The following is a 23,502-nucleotide window of genomic DNA, read 5'->3' on the forward strand; positions in this document are numbered from 1 at the left end:
AATTGCGCCAACAGGTGTTCTCCATTATGCTGTCGCCTAGCAACGCTGCAACCGGAGAGCTGCCATCCTACACTGCATTTTTTGTTAAAATGGAGCAAGAATTAATCATTTTTATTTTTATCTTTTATGTTTTACTGGAGGAGATGGTGGGGATGTTTCATCCCCGCCGCCGCCGGGTGATGTATCTCCGGCTTGGTCAAGACCGTGGCCAGGTAAGGTAAACTGGTTTGCTGCATCCCAATTCAGAAGTTGCGTCCTAAATTGCTGGAGTAGCTACACTTTAAAATGTACATAGGTACTGGGTGTACTTGAGTAATGTAATGATACTTATGAAAATACAAAATACACATAAAGCTGTTTAAATGTTCAATTATAGGCTACCTTACGAAGATGTGATTTTTATGGAGTTTATTCTCTTGATCATGGTGATCTTATTTAGGCATGTTTCCAGCGTGTTTTGTTTTAACGCAGTTGAAGCATAAAACCCAAAACAATAAATAAATAAACTGAAATATACCTCTTTTTTGTAACAATCCTGCAACGGAGCTACTCCCGCTCGCCTTCGGATGCATATAGTTAGCAACAATTCCTTAATATTGTGACAATAAATTGAGCTCGTTTCATTTTCAAAATAACCTGTGGTTGACTAAGCAAGTACATTCATTAAGTATTCAAGTACAAATGTGAAGTCATGAGGGGTTTTTCTCTCACATAGGACAGCAACACTACATAAACATGGTATTTTACAATATGATGCATTGTTGTATAGTAGAGTACTCAACAGAAAAGCACTTTAAATATAACAACCTTCAACATATTCCGAATAAAAATGCAACATACACATAGCGCAATATTAATCGTAGTATTAATCCAACAACATCATATCTAAAAATGACAAGGAGCTAATGCAGATAACTTTAGTTTTCCTCTTTATATTTTAAGTACATTCAGTACAAGTATGCAATAGGCCTATAACACTTGTACATAAGTAAGGTTTTAAATATAACTAGTAATATTTCTCCAATGTGCCATTAATACTTACTAAAAGTAGTTTACTAAAGTGTCACGATATATCTTCCAACATTTACTTTGGCATAACTCTAAACCATTTCTCTTTTGTTTGTTTCCCTAAAGTGCTGCTGGACCTGTTGAGAAGTGAACTGCAACACTGATGGGGTTCCACAATAGAGACCCTGGTATTTCTTTTCTGGCTGGCGTGTGGTACATCATACAGGGTCGTCTCCTAAGTGTTTGACATGCCTCGTTCCACTGTCCACCGCATTGTCCACCGGGTCGCTGAGTAGGGTGGTGGCCATTCGCCTTCAAGTCATTCATTTCCCGAACACCCCAGAAGACCTGGAGGCAGTTTGCCGTGGGTTTGCAGGGCTGGCCAGACACAGAGCTTTCTTGAAAGCTGCAGGAGCAATCGACGGCTGCCATGTCCGCATCAAGCCTCCAAGTGGCCCTGATGGTCAGTGTTACAGGATCAGGACACTGTCCCCGTCCATCATCCTGCAGGCTGTCTGTTTGCTTCATTGACACCTACGTGGGCTGGCCCGGGTCAGTGCATGACGCACGAGTGCTCCGCTACAGCCCACTGTACAGGAGGTCAATGTACCCTCCTCCAGGGCACTTCATCCTCGCAGACGGAGGGTACCCATGTCTCAGACACCCACTCCCTACAAGAGGCCAGTACGAGGTGTGGGAGCCCAGCGCTTTAATCTCCATCATTCCAGGGCACGCTCCATTATAGAGCGAGCTTTTGGGATGATGAAGACCAGGTTAAGGGCCATCTTCCTGAAAGCGCTGGAGGTGCACCACACCTTTGTACCTCATGTAAGTGAATTGAAAATACATTTGCAAAAAACATAAAATCAATTACCTACTTTTTTCCAGACCATATAATTTTTTGTTTTGTTTTTTCATTTCAGGTCATCACAGCCTGTGCCATCCCCCACAACATCTGCCTTGGGGTTGGTGACATCATGGCCCCGGAGGATGAGCACGAGGAGGATGATGCAGAGGATGAGGGGGAGCATGTTTTGGAGACAGTCAGTGGTGCACCCTGGCGAGACCAGCTGACTGCAGAGGTGTCTGCCCTGGAGGAGGTTCCCATTGACCATGACTATTTATAACAGGTAAGTCAGAGAACTGTAAAGCCCAAAAATGAATGGGTTTACATGTTGAAATATTTTATACTGATTTGAGGATGCGAGTTAATTTATTTTATTCTTCCCTTTTTGAAATGATCTCAGTGAGATGGCAGCCGTCGACTGAGTCAGCCCTGCAAACCTGATGTTAGACAATGCAGTGGACAGTGGAAATATGCAGTCAAACACTCTGGAGACCATCCCAGATGATGTCCCACCGGCAGAGAGGCCTTACCAGGGTCTCTATTGTGGAGCCCATCCCGCTCCAGCAGCACATCAGGGTCTCCCTGCTCAGCTGAATTGTTGTTTTATGATTTGTTGATGTAAATTATGTTGTCAATAGTTTTAAAACTTATTTATCTATATCATTTTTTTTAATTTTCAAATGTTATTACAAAAAATTGTATTTAAGTTTTTGTTTCAAATTGCACCTGTCATTAAAAAAAAAACTATGTCCAGAACTATTCCTTTTTATTTCATATCCCAACACATGAAGTTGTTAAACAATAAACAATGCACAGAAATGGAGCAAAAATAATCTTTATTATCTCATAAATAAATAAACTGTACAAATAAACATTATTTTTCTCATGTAATAAATAAAATACCTAATTTAATTTAACTTAGATTACAAAAATAAACTGTATAGAACTTAAATTTCCTCTTATAAAAGAACGAACAAACAAAAAAAACACTACTTCTCCACCATTCGCTCAAGAAGAGCAAACAGCCTGTCCATCCTCTCCCTGCTCTCTTGAGCTCTCCTCAGCCTCCCTCTGCAGTGTCATGTCCTCTCGGATCAAATGTAGCATCTCCTCGTCATAATCCCGCTTTCTCCGTGCTGGTGCTGGTGCGGGTGCTGCTGCTGGTGGTCCTGCTGGTGGTGGTGGTGGTCCTGCTGGTGGTGGTGCTGCCCCTGGCTCCTCCTCACCGTGGGCACCCACTGCTGAACTCGACCCTGGTCTGCCCTCAGGGATTGAGGCAATGAGGACAGGGGGTTGGTGCAATGCCTCTGTCCCAACACCTCATCCATGAGGACAAACCAGGGCCAAGTTTCAGCAGTGGGTTTCCCACTCACACCCTCACCTGTCCCAGGACACTTGCAGTCCTAAGGCAGAGCAAATTAACCATGGCTTGTTAACAACAACAGCACAATACATTTTTTGCCTGCATGGGAGTTGCCATACCCAGCAAACCCATTTTGTCCAAAATTGCTCTAAAAAGCAGAAAAGGGTGCTTATGAAAAATATTAACACAGGGGTGCAATCTTAACATTAGTGCATTGTTAACACTGCAAAATGTGACATCAGGACATGCATACAAAATATTTCAACAATCATATTTCTGGATACTCAAATTTGGTTAAAACCTTTGTAGGCAGCTTGCATGACAGCCCTACAAAACACATAAAAGTTAAACACCATTGCCTTATCTACTGCTTTTCTTATTGTTGTGGGCTTTATATGGTGAGTGATATTTCTTATAATACACAAGTGAGACAGACTAGTGTAAATATTACAAATAGGTTGTTGTCTTACCTCCAAGCCACGCTGGCGGAGTTTTTCGCCCCTGTAAATAAATGGTCATTTTCCGACCGTAGTTGTATGAACTGAGCTGTCTGCTCCTTGCTCCCTGAAACAATTATTAAACTATATTAGCACAAGTTTTGCGTCAAAACACCTGACAAATTAATCCACGCAATGGCGACGAAGGAGTTAACCCTCTGAGGACGAATTGGGCGGTACCGCCCAAAATGGCATACTTTTACAAATGTGCAATTATCTTCAAAACTATTAATGATAGAGAGGCGCGGTCTTTTTTGCCGTCTTCCTCAGATTCCGCTGAAAACAGTGATATCACGTTTGTATTATTCACATGCTTCGCTGTTGCGCAATACCACTGCATAAAAAGGCCAATGAAATCGATGTTGTTAGGCAAATTCCACCAATGGAAAAATTGCCACTGGGAGGATTTTTTTTTTACCCAATCAGAGGAAGGTTACCAAGACGTATTCTAGCCAATCAGAGGACTCTGTAGCCTTCAACATGTACAAACAAACAGCGTCATGTGGACGGAGAATGAGACGGATAGCGAACGGAGCGGAGTATTACAGAACGCACAGAGATCTATATAAGAGAGAGACAGAATAACTTAAATAGCATTATTATTGTATTGTTTTAGCACTTTTATGATGGCAAGCAGTAAGATTTACGGCAGAACAAGCTCTGGAACAGTTAGTGGAAAGTAAATCTGCCAGGTTGTGAGTGTGTCTGTTCTTCAGAGCAAGCAGGTCTCATTTAGTTCGAAGCAGACCGCTTTTTCACGCCTGGGACTGTTTGTAAAAAAAGTTCCTTATTTCATTGTTCTTAACACATTTGATTGAACAATTACAAATGTCTGTCAAGCAAAGGGTTTGACAAATATTTTTTTGGTTCAAAAACTGTTCACTATTGTTGTGTGAGGTGTGATTTTCAGTAATAAATGACAAAAATCTAATTTTCATTTGTGAAATTCTCTCGATTATTGTACATTTTTCACTCATACTTCCTTTATAAACACATTACATGCATGCTTATGTTAGCTTAGGGTCTTCTGAATCCATAGATACCAAACACATGGTGTTCCATCTCCATTACATATGGTTTATAAGCCCAAATGTAAAAATAGAGAAAACGGACCAAAAAGGGCTTAGTCCCCTGAGGGTTAAGATGAAGTTAATAAGAAAGAAAAACGTGTGGCTTTTAAGTCAGGTTTCGCTAGCTATTTGAGTAAATGAAAACATAACACTTACATTTAAATGTGAATTTTCCACCCACCAAAGAACTCGCGGCTGCCATTTTTTGAAAGGAAAATGCTAGCGTCACCGGTGCGCGATGACTTATGGGGTAGAATCAGGCCTCAAGGATCCGTTTATGCATCCTTTTCAGGGGGAAACGAAGGGTGCATTTGGCATCGCTTTTGAATCAGGGTAGCCTTCGTCGCGCCGCGATGACGCAACCGGCCTTCAAACACGGCGGAATTGAATTGGGACAGCCTTCATCGCGCCGCGGTGACGCAATCGGCCTTCAAATGCGACCTCAGAAGTGTGCAGCCTTTGAATTGGGACATCCTTCGTCGCGCCGCTGTGACGTTTCGTCGCGCCGCTGTGACGCAATCAGCCTTCAAATACGGCCAATCGGCCTTCAAATACGGACTTCGGAGGCTGTAGCCTTCACATTTGGACACAGCTTGAGAGTGTTTTCTTGTCAAGCAACCCTTAGAGACTGCTCAAACAATTATATCGCTTAACTGCTCCATTTAAGTGGTGGTAATCTTGAAAAAAAAGGCCGCCATCTTGAAATTTCAAGTGGCTGTGGGCGGTTTCTTGTCAAATGACCATTTGAGACAGCTCATGGCAATTTTCATGCTTGTATCACCAACTAAATGATTTATTAAGCCTAATTGCTCCACTAAGGTGGTGGCCATCTTGAAAAATGTCCGCCATCTTGAAATTTCAAGTAACTGTGGGTGGCTTATTGTCTAGTGACCATCAGAGACTGGTCATGCCAATTTTCATGCTTGTATCACCAAATAACCCACATCATCACTTAACTGCTCAACATCTTGAAATTTCAAGTGTCTCGGACAATTTTCTTGTCAAGTGACCCATAGAGACTGCTCATGCCAATTGTCACGCTTGTATCATAAACTGAACGATTCTGCCAAACATAAGCACTTAGCCGCTCCACTATATGGTATTATGTTTTATGTATGTTTATGATATAACCAACAGTAGTTAATGTAACCCCACCCATATCCTGTCTGCTATCAAATTAATGCTGATTTAATGACTCACACTTTAGGGCACATCACCTCCTAATAGAATGCAGTGAGTGTTTGTTATATTAATTGGAGTATAAATTGACAAACTGCCAGCCCCGTTCTAACGATGCTCCATAAGGGTCCTAAAACCTCCCAACAGAGGAATTTCCCCACTTCCCCTGAGAGGTGTGACTTTTCCCAGGCTTTATAGAGCATCCACACCAGTTCCTCCTCTCTCTCTTCGAACTATCTGTGCAAGTTTATAATATCTTCTTCATTCAAAGCAGAAGAAATAGATTACAACTTCAACGCCATCGACTCATTGAACCAAATGCCAGTATTGTACAATGTGTGAAACCTACAATGCTTTAAAAATAGTAAGCTGATGGTTCTTTTCGTGGTTAAATGAATCTTTTCCATAGCTTCATTGTGTCACTTACCATTTTACCCATGTATGTGTGATTGTGAGAATGTGTTTGTTTAGATTAGTTGTGTTCGTGATTTAGTTAATAAAAATTGTGCTCAATACATATTTGGTTCTGATTCTCTGCTTGCAGCAAAGTCAACTTAACTATTTCTGGTCTTGTTACACGCACTAAGAAATAAAAAAAATTCTGTGGCCATGAATAAAAATGCATTTTTAGATAATTTGTTACACAGGCATAAGGCAATGTAGCTATAAATCAGTTGTAGTAGTTGTTTCCGCTTGTCTCTTTTCTGTTCTTGTTGTTCCTCTTTCCTTTAGTTATTCTGCTTGTTAACAGCAGGTGTTCATCACTAATGCTTAATCATGACTCGATTAATCAAATATCTCATTATTTTAACACTCTAGTGCTGGACACGTTGTTATGCCACGTCTAAGTCAAAGGAAGTCAAATTAAAAAAAGGAAACAATACGGTTTCTTTTTATGAAAAAGTGAATGAAACAATATTTATTAAATTTTACCTCAGGAGCAGACAGAGCCCAAAATAACAATAAAAAAAATAATAACCCAATACACAAAATAAAATAAAATAACTTCCCCCATCTCCCTAATCCAAAACAGGCAATAAAGATTTTTTAAAAAGTGGCATCAGTCTCCCTACCTCCCAAATCCAAAACAAAGTATATACAGGTATAAGAGCAGATAAATCAGTGCAGGGGTAATCTGGAATCTAGGTTGTTAAACAGGCGGTAATCATTATCACAAATATGGCAGTTCACAAGAAACAAACAAACTCTTCTCTCTTAACCCTTAATCACTGTTAAAAAAGGATAACACTTAAGATGTTTGGGGTCAGACTGACCCCAAACTTTTAAAGAGCGATTGCATAAGGAAATATACATTTTTTTATATGGAAAAATATATATAATTTTTTTTTATTTACTTACTTCTCAACTATACATTTATGCTGTGATTGTATTCAACTGAAAGAAGAATGTCATATACATTTTCATTTTTGGGTGAACTATCCCTTTAAGGCTGCCACATAAAATGCATTGTTTACACCGTTGATGTTTTTTAATTTGTTGTGTGATTTTATAGCAAGATGGAAGTTACTTTATGTTTATTAAAATATTAAACTGAATCAAATAAGAGTTACGACTATACAATCAAAATACATTTTTACAAAGATGCATATTTTCTTGTGCCATTTTAAATTGTAGAGCCAATTAAAATGCATTCCACACAAAGCAAGGCATGCATATGTGAGACCCTATGTAAGTGTAATGTAAAAAGATTTTTATTACACTAATCAAATGAAAGGAGTGAATATGTAGTGTGAAACTGCTCTATTTTGTAAACTTACCACACTGAAGAACACTACAATTACTTTCCAGAATGAGTTTGCAAATGACGTTTTAGGTCTCTTTGATTTTTGAAAATCTTATCACATTGAAGACACGTGAAAGACTTCTTTCCAGTGTGAAGCCTCATGTGAACCTCAAGGTTTCCTTTAACGGTGAAACTCTTTCCACACTGAGGACAGGTGAAAGGCTTCTCTCCAGTATGAACTCTCATGTGAACCTCAAGGTTTCCTTTAACTGTGAAACTCTTTCCACACTGAGAACAGGTGAAAAGCTTTTTTCCACTGTGAAGCCTCATGTGAACCTTGAGGTTTCCTTTAAGTGTGAAACTCTTTTCACACTGAGGGCATGTGTAAGGCTTCTTTCCAGTGTGAAACCTCATATGAACATCAAGGTTTCCTTTAAGGGTGAAACTCTTTCCACACTGAGGGCAGGTGTAAGGCTTCTCTCCTGTGTGAGTTCTCATGTGAACCTCAAGGAATCCTTTTTTTGTGCAAGTCCTTCCACAGTGATGGCACATGAAAGGCTTCTCACTGATGTGAATTTTTACATGATTCTTAAGGTCTTTCCTGTCTGTGAAACTCGTTCCACACTGATGACATATAAAACTGTTTCCTTTTGCATGAATCCTCATGTGGTTATTAAGGGATATTTTCCATCTGTAACTATTTCCACACTGATCACATGTGAACAGCTTTTCTCTGGTGTGAGTTTTCATGTGGGCATTAAGGGTTGTCTTATGTGTAAAACTATTTCCACATTGAGGGCAGATGTAAGGCTTCTCTCCAGTGTGACTTCTCATGTGGCTTTTAAGGCTTCCTTTTTGAATGAAACTTTTTCCACACTCTTGACAGGTGTAGAGACTCTCTCCAGTGTGAATTCTCTCGTGAACTTTAAGGTTTCCTTTTCGGTTGAAACATATTCCACACAGTTTGCAGGTGTAAGGCTTCTCTCCAGTGTGAATTCGCATGTGGTTATTAAGGCTTGTTTTATGAATGAAACTTTTTCCACACTCTTGACAGGTGTAGAGACTCTCTCCAGTGTGAATTCTCATGTGGACTGTGAGGTTTCCTTTTCGGCTGAAATGTATTCCACACAGTTTGCAGGTGTAAGGCTTCTCTCCAGTGTGAATTCTCATGTGGTTATTAAGGCTTGATTTTTGAATGAAATTTTTTCCACACTGTTGGCAGGTGTAAGGCTTTTTTCCAGTGTGAGTTCTCATGTGGACTGCAAGATTTCCTTGTTGATCAAAACTCTTTCCACACTGAGAGCAGGTGCAACAACTTCTAGTTGTTGTTGTTTCAGTCTTTGAGGAATTTAAAGATTTTTCTCCAGTTGCGAAATGATTGTCATACTGATATTTCCCTTTCATTTCATTCAGTTCTTGAGTCTCTTCTTTCAGCGCCATCAGGTCTATGGTGAACAGTGACAAATACAAGTTAAACCCAGTTTAATAACACAAAGCAACAAACATGAAAAAAAAGGACATTTCAGGCATCAAAACCAACAACGACCAGCTGACCTAAGAACTGGTCAATTGTAGACAGATTTAAAATTGACAAAATAGTGTCCTTTCATCCATGTTCAGTTTTGTAGAGTAAACGTTTTGTTTTCAGTTTCTATTCTCATTAAATCTTGTAGCAATATAGGTGACAACATTCTCTTGGATAACTTTCAAGTCCTATTTATCTGACTATTAACACTTGTATATGAAGAAACATCAATATTTACACAAAGTATAGGGTGCCACATGACTTGACATGAAAATGCACATTCCGAACTTAAATGGTTGTAATTCAAGAATTTGAATTGAAATTTGCTTTGGAATATAGACGTAAGATTGGTCCTGTTTTAAAGAAGACATTTGGCAGATTTTTGTAGAAGTTAAATAAATTAATAAAGTGAAACAGAAAAAAAAGTTATATACCGTATTCGCACTGGACTATAAGTCGCATTTATTTATACATTTATTTCACAAAATTCAAGACCAAGTACAGACATTTAATGGCCATATGAGAATGGCACTTCCTTCGCTTAACTTGACCCCTCATTACGACGTAAAAACAGGAAAGGTCGTAATAAGAAATTCACAGCTCAGTGTGTCACAGTCAATGTAGGGGAACTTGCTGGGCTAATAAAAAATATAACCATTTGAAATGTACTGCTGAATAAAGAGGTCATTGTTCAGCTCTGCTTCCCTCAGGCCTTTAAACTCTCAGCCATGAAAGTCATCAGTCCTCTGAAAAAAAAACAGGCACGCTTGCTTAAAGATGCTTACGTCTGTTAAAAGACAGCCACGCTTACTAAAGGGAAGCCACACGGGACTTTCCTGCTGTCGCCAATTATACCCATGCATGTATGCTAAATTCAAGACTATATAAGAAGAAGAACTGGGAGAACACTTTGCTCTACCTTGCAAGAAGTTTGGTTCGCCAGCATACCAGATGCAAGAAGCTTTCAGCCTAGCTAGTATCTATCTGTTAGTTAGTACTCACTTATAATCTGTAACAAGTATTCTTTTCATTTGATTATTTTAATAAATATTGTTAAACATTTATTATAATCATCTGACTGGACCTTGGATTCTTTTGAGTACGAGTCACATTCTTCTGCCTGGATCAGGAAGATCTTCCCTGAAGGAAACGACACCAGAGGGTGAGCATTCTTTTGATATAAGAATAATCACTATGAGATTTGATTGATCAATAAAAGTATAGCCAAAGAGGCAGCATACGACATGTATATGTAAGGGTATATGATTGTTGTAGTGCGAACACGGTTGAAGAGTACCACTCAAGGTAGACTTATTATACAAAGGGGAAATCTATTATCTTTATAATAGAATAAGAATTTGTATAGACTGATCGCATAACTCTTGAGGACACAACTAAAGGATAGGCTCTTTAGTTACCGCGAGATTATCTATATATCCTGGATAGGATGTAGGATAATTGGAAACGGTATTAATTGTGAAAATCCATCGCAAAAGGAAAGATATTCAACTACACAATAGCACACAGAAAAACAGGCCGAATAGGTGTCTGGTATGTTAATGTAACACATTAACAGTTATTCAGCTACACAATAGCATAAAGAACATATACCTGGGACTCTGGGAGGCTGAATAGGCTAAATTAACATAAGCCGGCGAGTCCAACAAGTTACCAGTAAGCAAGTTCACCAAGCTCCCGTGATCTCATTCCACATCACTAAATTTCTTGATCCTCTGTGTCGCTTCTGAACAACTCCACTAACTAGAGCGCCCTCTCGCGGCTGTAGACAGTAATGTTTTATCTTGGTTCATCAGTCGGTATGGATTCATTTTGATATAGAAGTCGCACCTGACTATAAGTCACAGGCGCAGCCAAGTTCATGAAAATGTACAATGTAAAAAATGTCATTCATATTTTATATAAAATATATATTTTCAAAACCTTGGTGACTCTATAACTGCAATTCATTTCCTTCATTTCCATATGTGGTTTGAGTGATCTAAATAATTATTTCCACAATTTTCATACAATTTATGAAGTAGTCATCCTATTCAGTAGTATTGGAAGTTTGGCAGATTTTTAAATGAATTCAACCTCTAAGAAACACATACAAAGAACATGTGCGTTATAGCTCGCTGCCAAATCACAAATGGTGAATCATTCATTTTTTCTTTATATTTAAAAAAATCCCAGACCTTTTTTTCTAAAATAATTGAACGGATGCTATCTTTTGAACTCTTGGCATGAAAACAAACTGAGGTTTCTACCATTCTTTCATGATTTTTCGGCTCCTCTGTAATTTATTTTGAATAAATTGAAATATGGAAACTAGAGATTGTAAGCTTTCAAATGATATATAGTTAGTCAAAATTAGTTTAGGTTTAGTATAGCATATTACTGTTTTGAATAAATGAAGCCTCCATTTGTGTCATTTAAGAATTAATCAGGTGAGTCAATTATTCAATGATCCATTTATGAAGACAGTTATTTGCATCGTTGAACAAATCAGCCTTTTTGAACGAATTGGTTGAATGAAAATTTCAATGACTTGCTCATTAAAAGAGGCATAGAAACACATCTGTGCGTTTTTTATTATAACTTTGGAACCCTAAATTATTTCCATCAATAAAAATGTTCTGCCTTCTAACAAGGCTTGAGAGATATGTTCCAGTCTTTCTAAAATTGACTGACAGATTTGGAAAGTTCTCTGGCAATAAAATGAATAATGCCAAATCATTTTTAAATACTCTTTTTAAACACTCAAAAAAAATCGCACAATTTGGACATCCCTTTATAAATGCAATCAATAGCTTAACATATTTGGACATAGATATTACTCCTAATTTAGGGATGCACAATATTTTGGCCGATAAAATAATCGATTATTCTTTATATTTAAAAGCCGATAGCCAATAAATCTAAATCCAAATTGATATAACTATTTTGAAGCCTCGTTTTTTTTTACATTAACCCCCTGGGGTCGGCGGTTGTGCCGGACGCGATTACCTAAATTTTGTTCTTATCAGTGCGAAAGACTCAAATAACTCGCAAGTGTTATACATAATTTAAAACTGTTAAATGACTTATATTTGTGTAGACATAATAAAAACGTCTCAGGTTACGCATGTAACTCTTGTTCCCTGAGAGGGAACGCGAGCTGCGTTGAGACGGTGGGAATGCCCATGCGTGATTGCGTCGTGAAGCACATGTATAATCAGTCCAATGGAAAGACGAGACGTCAAGGATGACGTCACCGACCAGGAAACTATAAAGCACACCTGAAAACAGACCGCACCAGCTTCTGATAGGCCGAAGCAAGTCGAGCACAGGCATGCAGTGCAACGCAGCGTCTCGTTCCCTCTCAGGGAACCAGGGTTACATACGTAACCTGAGATGTTCCCTTTCAAGGGAACTCGAGATGCGGTGGGAACACCATACCCACGACGCCATTATAACAAAGGCCTGTTCTGTGTGAAGTCACTGCGCACACTAAGAAGCAAGCACCCTAGACCCTGGAGTGGAGCCAAGATCCAAGTCATAAAATCTAACAAATGTATGCAGTGAGGACCAGCCTGCCGCATCACAATGTCATAGAGGGAAACCCCCGATAATAAAGCCTTAGAGGCAGCCATACTCCTGGTAGAATGGGCCTGAACAGCCAAAGGTGAAGGCTGACCGGCCGCTTTATAAGCAAGTGAGATAGCCTCGACTACCCACTTGCTCATTATCTACTTGGAAGCAGGGTAACCTTTTCTAGGTGACCCGAAACAGACAAATAGTTGGTCCGAATTACGCCACAGAGCAGCTCTGTGAACATAAGCATCCAAAGCACAAACAGGGGACAGCAGATTAAGTTTTTCCTGATCTGGTGTAGTAAAGGTGGAGGACAGAAGGCCTGCAGCACGATTGGGCCCGAAACATTAATAGGGACCTTAGGAATATAACCCGGTCTAGGGTGAAGAAAGGCTTTCACCATACCCGGTGCAAATTCCAGGAACGAAGGATCAACCGACAACAGTGTTGTGCCTGAACGCGTTCCTTGAACTCGTTCATATTTTGGGCGAACGTGAACTGAACGTACTGTATTACTGCCTGATGAACGTTACTGTGAACTTGTTCATTCTGGTGTCAGTGAACGGCACGCTCTCTCAGTTTAACTTCGTTCAATAGGGTGCCAGATTTCTATAGAGCCTTCCAGGCAAAAACCGGCTAAAACACCCCGTAAACAGGCCTTAATATGTAGCGGAAAAAACACCCAATCTGGCAACACCAACCACCAGTGTCTACTGACTCTCTTGTTCGATCTCGTTCATCAAAATTAACAAATCTTTTTTCCGAGTCATTTCGTTCATTTAAGGGGCTTTAAATGTTATACTATTAACTGGCAAATTCCCCGAAAACATCCACTTACGCAATCTTGATCATATTCTGAATTTTTAAATCATTATAATGCAGTCAAAAATCGTTTACAGGGAACATAATTAATTACTTTACCTTCCGAGTCTTTCGTTCATTTGTCACGTAAAAGACACAATGAATGGATTCATGAACGACTCATCACTAAAATCAAAACAAAAAGCAGCATGTAGGCGTCGCATGATCATTTAAACGAGTTTTATGACAAGGTCGGTGAGGATGGGAAACATCTGACGCATAGCTTCAGTGTTAAAACTGATCAAATAATTGCTGTGGTTCTATATGGGCTGTGGCAATCATTTTGAAAAATAATAGCTCGCAGCAACATGAAAAAAAAAAAACTATGAACTAGTTGATTTTTGAAACTCTGAACTGAACTAGTTCATTTTAAAATTTGTGAACTGAACTTTGAACTAGTTCATGTAGAAAGTGAACATTCCCAACACTGACCGACAAGGCTTGCAAATCTCCAAGCCTCGGCCACACCTGAACCATCGCATCCAGTCCGAGAGCAGCTGGGTGCGTGATGCTGGGTACACACCAAAAGATTATAAGATTGTCAAAATATGATAGACTACAAACATGAGGACAAAAAATCCTAGATTTAACCGTTTTGCTCCTATAGTGTGTGGTGTGCCATGATGTGAAGAAGACAGCACACCACACACTAACAGATTAGGCTTGTTTGAGATGCGCCTTGCCTCGCCTGAAATGTATGCGAGAGTAGGCAGGCTGCAGTGATGGGAGGAGTGAAAAAAGTGCAGGCAAGCCGGACAGTTCTCTCTTCTCGTAGTGGATCAGACACCAACGAGATCAAAGGCGGATATCGCAGGATTCACGCTCGTGAACGGTGTTGCTAATAAACTGGATGTAATTTAAGTTCAGTTGCTTTTATAAGAAAATATAATGAACAAGACACTCAAAGTTCTTGTTATTTAATTACATACCAAAGATGTGTTTATCAATTATGTTTACTTTAATTACATGTTTTATAAACATTTTTTTATAAATATGACAACAATCAAATAACCCATATAGAGATCACACTGTCAGAGAGTTCGGGAATACTCGCACATAATTTATACACATAAAACATGATATCAGAGTTTTAAAATCAAACATTTTAAAAGAGAACAATACATCACGGTTGTTTACACCAATGAGCATTAAAGGAACACTTCACCCATTTGCATTAGACTTTGTATCTTTAGAAACCCAGTCACATTTTCGAATGGTCATGGTTTATTCCCTTATTTTCCCCTGAGATGGGAGAAATAAGGATTTAAGTGTTCCACTTCCTGCTTTTTATGACGCAAAAATCGTCAATTTGCGTCATAAAAAGCAGGAAGTCAAATTTCTTTGAATAAGGGTAAGACTACAAACACTAGCTCATCATTTATCCAGTAGAAGGCGCTGTTCCGCATGTTTTCAACCCGCCCATAGAGGGATCTCACTCACAGAATGTACATATAATGTCAGCCATTCTTTATTTAGAAGCTAAGCTAACAGTTTCTTATTCTGTGGAGAAAGCTGAGTAGTAGCGGTGACCATCCTCTTTTTCCCGGACATGTCCGTCCGTCGAGATCGTCCAAAATGTCCAGGATTCGGCCTTTGCTTTCTGCAGTCGCATTCATAGTTTACATGCACACCTTTTGTTTCAATCTAACTGAATTCATTCCGATTGGTGAATCTGAATGTAGTGTTTACATGAACGCTAAACAAGTGATCGTTTGATGTGCGTTTTAATATTGCTAGGAAAATTCCCGCTCCTCCGTGAGAGATACGAGACCGGTGCGTCTCACAGGCGCCGGCGCCACTCATCAGTAATCACGCCACCGGGCTCGCATCGTTCTCCGCGGCCTTCAGTCTCGTTCCTGCTCGTCACAGTAAACATGAGGAATGGCGACTGAAGAACGCAAAAGCCGAATCCTGGACATTTTGGGCGACATCAAAATACTGGGCAGACTCACGGAGGCTCACTAGTAGCATAGCCTTGTTGTTTACTGCGATCTCTTACCGGTAGGCGTGGCCTCCTCCTAGGGCAGCGAAGCAAGTGAATTCTGGGAGTTGTTGTCTTTCATCCCCATAAGCCAAAAATACATTTTCTTTCTTTTCTCAGTCTAGAAGGCTCCAAATTCAAAAATAATTTTACATTTCTTCTACATAAATGACCCATTTTAAATACACATTCATCTTTCCAGAGGTGAAGTGTTCCTTTAAGCTTTGTCGTCAGTGAGTCGTTTCCCATCGTGCTTTTGATCAGCGCAGTTGGTGGAGAGCAACTGCGTTCAACTGCAGAATCCGACACGTGCGGCTTGCGCTCACGACAGTGTTTTTACATACGTCAGCATGACATCAGAGCAAGGCAGGCCGCACTCGGACACATTTCTAACCGGCATGCATCTCGCGGTGATCACCGGTGATCGGTTCTGCGCAGATTTTGATCATCTCAAACAGGCCTATTTTCAACCAGAGTCTCGACTGTGAACACAGGAGATCTCGCGAGACTTCAGAATAAGCATGGCAGGAAGAAATTGCGATGATAGTGTTTGGAATGATTTTAACAGAAAATTTACAGGGAAAAAAACTTTGTACCCAGCATTATATAGAACCTTTAATACAGAAAGATATTCATTCTTTATTGGATTTATAACCAATTATTGAAGTAATTACAGCAATCAAGGACCAGCAAGGTGTACATCAACTTTTCTGAAAAGAACGTCTGGGAAGGCTGTAGTTGTAGGCTGAAGGCTGTAGGAAAAACAACCCGAAAAGTTTTATAGTAGATTACTTGAGCTTTATATGCCACATCAGACCAACGAAAAGCTAAACCTCCTAGATTTCCAACATATGAGACGTTTTACAAAAAATTCATCTGTGGAACTACCTACTCACCCTGGTATGATGATGCCTGTCCGTGCCATGGTGCAAGCACACAAGGAAAAGTTTGAAAAACACAGCGATGAGGCATTCGATCAGCTGCAACAGCAAGGGCCATCTGAGAATCCATGGACCGCTTTTGCACCCGAAATTGAAGTGGATCGTTTGGAGTGCTTTACAGAACGATGGAATGATCTCCCTACCCCCGTCCGGAATGCAGAATCCCTGACCACATTCAAAAGAAAACTGAAAACTCATCTCTTCCGTGAGCACTTGACATAATAATAAAAAAATAAAACAACTTCTCTTTAATCCTCCCTTGTTTTGGCTTATGCTACTCTGAGCAATGCCAGAACTTTGTATTTTGAGCACTTCTTGCGTTATTTTTGCCTCTTCACGATGACTCGCTTGCTGTAGTCCTCAGTTGTAAGTCGCTTTGGATAAAAGCGTCTGCTAAATGACTAAATGTAATGTAAATGTAACGACAAGTCATCAATCCAGATGATGAGAATGTACAAGATGATGTCCCATAATTTCAGATTCTTGAACATGGAGATGGAGTCGTGCCACAAATAGAGGCATCACAGAGGAGCATTGAATTTGTTAGGAAGTTGTTTAGAAGTCTAAATGAGACGCAGGCAGCCATATTCTACACGATCTGTCAGTGGTGTCAGAAGTGTGTGTGGGGTCATAATCCAGAACAGTTTTTCTACTTTGTGTCAGGTGGTGCTGGTTGTGGCAAATCACACGTCATCAAGTGCATATACACGGAAGCGACAAAGATTCTGCAACAACTGCCTCGACTGCGGGAGGAAGGGGAACTGTCCATGCCTACGGTGCTCTTGAGTGCGTTCACTGGAACGGCAGTGTTCAATATTTCCGGTAAAACACTGCATTCCATTTTAAAACTTCCAAGGAACCTGAATCCACCGTATCGAGGACTTGGAAATGCCCTAGATCAGGGGTGCCCAATCCTGCTCCTGGCGATCGACTGTCCTGCACAGTTCATCTCCAACCCTAATCAAACACACCTGAAGCAACCAATTAAGGTCTTCAGAGCACGTCAGGATCACTTGAAAATTAAAAGCAGGTTTGTTTGATTAGGGTTGGAGATGAACTGTGCAGGACAGTCGATCGCCAGGAGCAGGATTGGGCACCCCTGCCCTAGATGAACTACGAGCAAGTAGTTCTTGCATAATCCATGATTTCAAAGAATCTTTTTGCCTACATAAACTGGAGATGTCAGCAAATCAAAGGCAGCAAAAAAACCTTTCGGTGGAATCTCTGTCATCGCCGTGGAAGACTTTTATCAACTGCCACCTCTGGGTAAAGCCAAACCACTCTGTGTGTGGGAAGAGGATGTTTTGTACTTCTGGAAGACCATTTCCAAATAATTACCCTCTCCGGGATCATGCATCAGAAAGAAGACCTGGCTTTTGCCCAATTTTTAAACCACCTACGGGTGAAGCAGAAGACCGTTGATCTTGCCAAAGAAGATTGTTTGTTACTCCAGGCTGTGAAGAACGCCAAAGACACCAACAAGGAAGTTCACAGACACAATTCTGAAACAATCCATCCTCTTTACATTGACATCATTACTATCTATGCCGAAGACTACAGGAAAGACCCAAGAACAGGAGGTTTGAAGAGACAAAAGAAGTCCATCACCGGAAAAAAGGACGACTTGCCTGACACCAAACAAATTGCATTGGGAGTACGCATAATGGTGACTAGGAATATTGATGCTGAAGATGGAATGGCTGTTTTGGAAAGATTGCATATATTGTCAATATGACGAAAAATAGAATCAAATGCTAGTTAGCTCAACAATCCAAACGCAGGTACTTGGTTTACATCGAGAGATCTGAAGAAAATCTAAGGAAAAGAGCAGTTCGTCGACAATTTCCCATTAAAGGATAATTCCGGTATTTAACACCTTGAGTCTATATTGTAGTTTGTTTTGGATGAACAAGAGTGGTGGACACATTTTTTTTGACAATGGTTCCTCTCTCGAGTTTTTGACTATAAAAGAATTGGCCATGGACCCATTTAACATTGGAGTCAATGTGCATGTCCGAAAATGTCATTAAAACAGCCAATGATGTTCGTTTACAAATCTGTTAAACTCACCGAGTGGTTAGTGGTGTTCGTTGATGATTATAAACAATATATCGTCGCAATATATGATTCCAATCCGTTTATTTTGCTATAGTGGAACTATTTTTTCAACAATGGGATTTTACAAAATGACGAATAAAACACGACAGAAACTGTATTTCGCAACACTTTTTGTTTCTGGAACATCATCTAACATCACTAATCACTCGGTGAGTTTAACAGTTTTGTAAACGAACATTATTGGCTGTTTTAATGACATTTTCGGACATGCACATTGACTCCCATGTTAAATGGGTCCATGGCCAATTCTTTTATAGTCAAAAACTCGAGAGAGGAACCATTGTCAAAAAAATGTTGTCCACCACTCTTGTTCATCCAAAACAAACTACAATATAGACTCAAGGTGTTAAATACCGGAATTATCCTTTAAGTTAGCCTATGCCTGCACAGCTCAAAAAGTCCAAGGAATGCTGTGGTGTCACTGAAGAAGATTTTCGAGCCGGGAATGGCCTACGTTGCCCTCAGCAGAACGACCTCGCTTCATGGATTACACATTACGGACTTCAGTGAAAAGAAGATATATGCTGATACAGTCACAGCCTCATTGGGAAATATGACAAGAGCAACATTCAAAGGAATCATGCCACTTTTGCAGCAGGTGAGGGAAACCAACAAGGATCAAATGCTTAAAATCATTCATCACAACACAGAAGGACTGTCATCCCACACTGAAGATATCAGAAGCCATCATGAACTGCTTCTATCGGATATTCTTTGCATGATGGAAACTCACCTGACCGGATCACTCATTACACCCCACGTCCAATGGATACAACGCATTTATGCGCAACAGACATGTCTCCTCGACACATCAAAAAATTGTGAAGAAAGATGGCAGTGGAGATGCAATATATCGCAAAGAGCACATTTCAGCTGAGCCTAGGCAGTTCGTACAAAATGTGACCGATCTGGAGTATGTTGTCATCAAAGTAGATAGTCCGATCAAAGCAACAATCACTGCTGTGTACAGGCCGCCACACTACGGTTTTGAAGAGTTCTTGGAAAACTTGAAGAGTCTGTTGGATTATTTGGACATAGTGGACGAACATCCCGTACTAATCTGTGGAGATTTTAATGAGGATCTCCTCTGCGCAGGGAATAAAACTGTTCTGGAATTATTTCAGTCTAAAGGAAGATCACGAAATAAAATGCACACTAAAGTGTCTCTGCTTGATATTGATGAGCATATTCGGTTTGGATTAGTAAAAAACAAAAACAAAAAGTGCCGATTAGAACCCAGAACCTGACACGCTTGGCAAAAATTAAACCACTGGCCCATAAATGTACACGAGCAAAGGATGCGGATCTATGTATTTATATATGCTATATAATTATTTGATTGCTCTTAGGGGCTGTTGGGTGGGGCCTGTAGAATGTGCAACAGCCAATCAAATGTGCAGCACTCATCATAAATACTGGCGGTAAATTGAAGTTCCCTCACTTTTCTTTGAGATGACACCACGCGTTTGGATCGTCGGTAGTTCTATCGTCCGCAGGCTGCATACTTACATCTGTGAGCAGCGCCTGGATGAAAACATTGGTCTACGCTGTGAGATCACCTGGGTCGGCAGAGGAGTCAGACTCTGGGAGTAACTGCTTCCAGCTCTGCGTTCTCTCCGGGCCAGAGCTCCAGCACCAGACATCCTGATCATCCACGTGGGTGGAAACAGTTTGTGTCGGGAGGGCCGCGACTGCCTGGATCTCCTTTGGGAAATAAAGCGCGACCTGGCCAAATGCTTCCACTTTCCCAGTACCAGGCTGGTGTTTCCTCACATTCTGCCCCGTCTGAGTTGGAGAGGTCAGACTAGCAGGTCTGGCTACGGCGTGGAACGGAGCCGAAGGTGGATCAACGGGGCGGTGTCTGGCTTCTTATCAGGGAGACAGATGCGCTGTATTCGCCACAGAAACATCAACCTCTCCCATCTGTCTAGCGATGGAGTCCACCTGAGCCCAGAGAGAAACCAGCTTCTGCTGAGCAACCACAGAGAAGGTCTGCAGGAGGAACTCCAAAGTTAAAGCCACCAACTGTCCTTTTAAAGGCAACAACGGCTCTTTTAAGAGCCACCCACTCATTCAAATAAAGAGCATTTTTACAAGCGTTTGAAATTCTTATTTCTTCACATTACTTCGTCAAGTTCCGGATACTTGTTATAAAATAGATCAGATGCACACACATCTAAAAGCGTGGTCACAGAAAATGTGATTTTAAACCATTTCAAGCATGGAAACGACTCGCGCACTGTTTTATGTCCTGCACACACCCAAAACGTGCGAACAGAAAAAGTGCTCTTAATGTGATTTTAAACCATTCAAACGCGAGAGGACTTGCGCTGGTTTCAGTGCTGCAGAATTTTTGGATCTGTGCAACTCTTAAAGTGACAGACACGTTGTTTCTTACAAATAATATCACAAACAATGATAGGAAATGTTATTCCTGATATACAACCACTGATAAACATATTCGGTTTTGATGTAAAAAACAAAACATAAAACTTCGGATTAGAACACGCTTGGCAAAAATTCAACCACTGGACCATTAATGATCGCACGTAATGATCGCGGATCTGTGCATTATTCACGTGAAAATTCTTGGCACTAATAATATAGGCCTAAACTAGTACATTTTATTAAAACAATGATAAGAAATCTTGTTATGACTTTATAATAATTAAAAATGGAACTTAGTTTAAATATATCAGTATATATAGTGTTCACTCTGAACACCCTAGCAACCGTTTTAGAGCCTCCTAGAAACCATATTTCAACATATAGAAGCCATATTTCAGCCCCACAATATCATACAGACATGGTTGTTGGCTGCCTAATCAATGGAGATATGCTTCCGTCTATCTGTATATGTGTGGAAATTTGCTTAGACTATGTGTTCTTAGCCAATGACAATCATTCAACCTGTAAGCGATGACGTAGCTTAGACCTTGGTGAAGGGTCTAACTGCTGTGATCTTTGTAACTGTAAACGGGGCAGCCTACGAACTCTTTGTGAGTATTGAAACTGAAAACTATCTTCAGTAAAACTTTTCTTCAATTTATTATAATTCTGACTCCGGGTCTTCTTTCAAACATCTGATACTTGGGTCCTAAACTGTTAGCCCCTAACAGCATTATGTCCAGAAGACGCTGTGCTCTACAATGTGAAGGTAAAGCCAGTGTTTTTTTCACTGCTTTATGATGAGCATGTGAAGAATCAGTGGTTAATATTCCTCTTTACCACGATATTACAGCAGTATAATCCTAAACTTTTGCGGTGTTCCCTTTATTTTATTGACGACTGCTTCTCAAATCTCTGTTCACTGCAGGATTCACAAACCGCTCGCTCATGAAAACTGAGAAATGATAACTGTCTAACTCACTGTCTTACTGAAATACTTCTGCTGATCAGTTGTGGGCCACTATTACTTATAACTGTGTCTATTGATGCAGATTGTCTGTAGTTCTCACTACTTTGAGGAAAGATTAAGCATGGAGCAAGATTTGTTTTACCAACGTTTGTTACATCAGTCATTCACGCTAGATATCAGCTAACATTGCATAACTTACATGCACTGTTATTGATACAGTTTCCACGTGTTCACCGCAATATATTAGAAAAACACTCGTAAATAAATGAGTACAAGTAAAATAATCGGTTTGTTGATGGACATGCACTTGTTAATGCTGATGGTGAGGAATTACAGTTGCAGCATCTCATAATGTAGTAATTAATAATTAATATATCGGCCGGATGCTAAAGTTTGTAGTAAATGTTGAAATTAACAAAGATTAATAAATGCTGTATAAATGCAGTTCATTATTAGTCCATGCTAACTAATGAACCTTGTGTGTTACCCATTTTTCATCATGAGAATACTATTATTTGGCTGTAACACACAGCACTCACAGCATTGTATATGAACTAGTCTCAGGATCAAATGATGTTCAGATTTGAGAATGAAACCAACCTTTTTGTTCTTCAGTATCTTCTTGTTTCAAACTGAATACTTCTTCAATCCTAATTTCTTCACTCTCCTCTTTAATAAACGCCATCTTCACTGCAAAAAATGCTTTTCTTACTTAGTATTTTTGTTTTGTTTCCAGTCCAAATATCTAAAAATTATTAAATCAAGAAGCATTTTACTATAGAAGTAAAATGACATACGAAATTCTATTTTGTTTTAAGATAAAAAGAAAGTAATTTAAGTAATTTTTGCTTAAAACAAGCAAAATTATCTGCCAATGGGGTAAGCAAAAAAATCTGAATTCAAATGGAAAACAAGAAAAAAAATCTTCATTCAAATGGAAACCAAGAATTTTTTGCTTACCCCATTGGCAGATAATTTTGCTCGTTTTAAGCAAAAATTACTTAAATTACTTTCTTTTTATCTTAAAACAAAATAGAATTTCTTATGTCATTTTACTTCTCTAGTAAACGCTTCTTGGTTTCAGAATTTTTAGATATTTGGACTGGAAACAAAACAAAAATACTAATTAAGAAAGTATTTTTTGCAGTGTTTATAATAGTGTCTCGTGGATCTCAGTCGCTTCACCAGGAGTTTTTCTGTGTGTTTGTCCTGTGTAAGATGAGAATAATTAACAGAAAGAAAAATAAATCCACAATAAATCTCTGTGTGTGTCTCAATCAGCTCTAGTTCAGTAGTTCAGTGCACTGGTAAGAGAGTCAGTCAGAGTGAGATTAGACTAAACACACTAAAACTAGCACTACAAATTATTACAAAAATATTGAACATTCACATTTAGGTAAAATTTATTTATATTTGCTGATCACATATACGCACTTC

General features: G+C 39.6%; 2 protein-coding genes across 2 annotated transcripts; one reads left to right on the forward strand and one right to left on the reverse strand.

Moving 5' to 3' along the window:
• The first annotated feature begins 1,397 nt into the window (after nucleotides 1-1,397).
• LOC307003789 (uncharacterized protein) lies at nucleotides 1,398-7,330 on the forward strand. The gene is made up of 3 exons (XM_079622609.1): nucleotides 1,398-1,836; nucleotides 1,932-2,138; nucleotides 2,256-7,330. The coding sequence occupies exons 1-2, from the start codon at nucleotides 1,660-1,662 to the stop codon at nucleotides 2,133-2,135; spliced, it is 381 nt and encodes a 126-aa protein (XP_079478735.1). The 5' UTR covers nucleotides 1,398-1,659; the 3' UTR covers nucleotides 2,136-2,138; nucleotides 2,256-7,330.
• Nucleotides 7,331-7,482: 152 nt separating this feature from the next.
• On the reverse strand, nucleotides 7,483-22,798 carry LOC307003775 (uncharacterized protein). The gene is made up of 2 exons (XM_079622566.1): nucleotides 22,666-22,798; nucleotides 7,483-9,153 (listed from the first exon to the last, which is right to left on the reverse strand). The coding sequence occupies exons 1-2, from the start codon at nucleotides 22,748-22,750 to the stop codon at nucleotides 7,763-7,765; spliced, it is 1,476 nt and encodes a 491-aa protein (XP_079478692.1). The 5' UTR covers nucleotides 22,751-22,798; the 3' UTR covers nucleotides 7,483-7,762.
• Nucleotides 22,799-23,502: the final 704 nt, after the last annotated feature.

Source organism: Phoxinus phoxinus (assembly GCF_949152265.1).
Source record: "Phoxinus phoxinus genome assembly, chromosome: 9".
NCBI classification, from domain to species: Eukaryota; Metazoa; Chordata; class Actinopteri; order Cypriniformes; family Leuciscidae; genus Phoxinus; species Phoxinus phoxinus.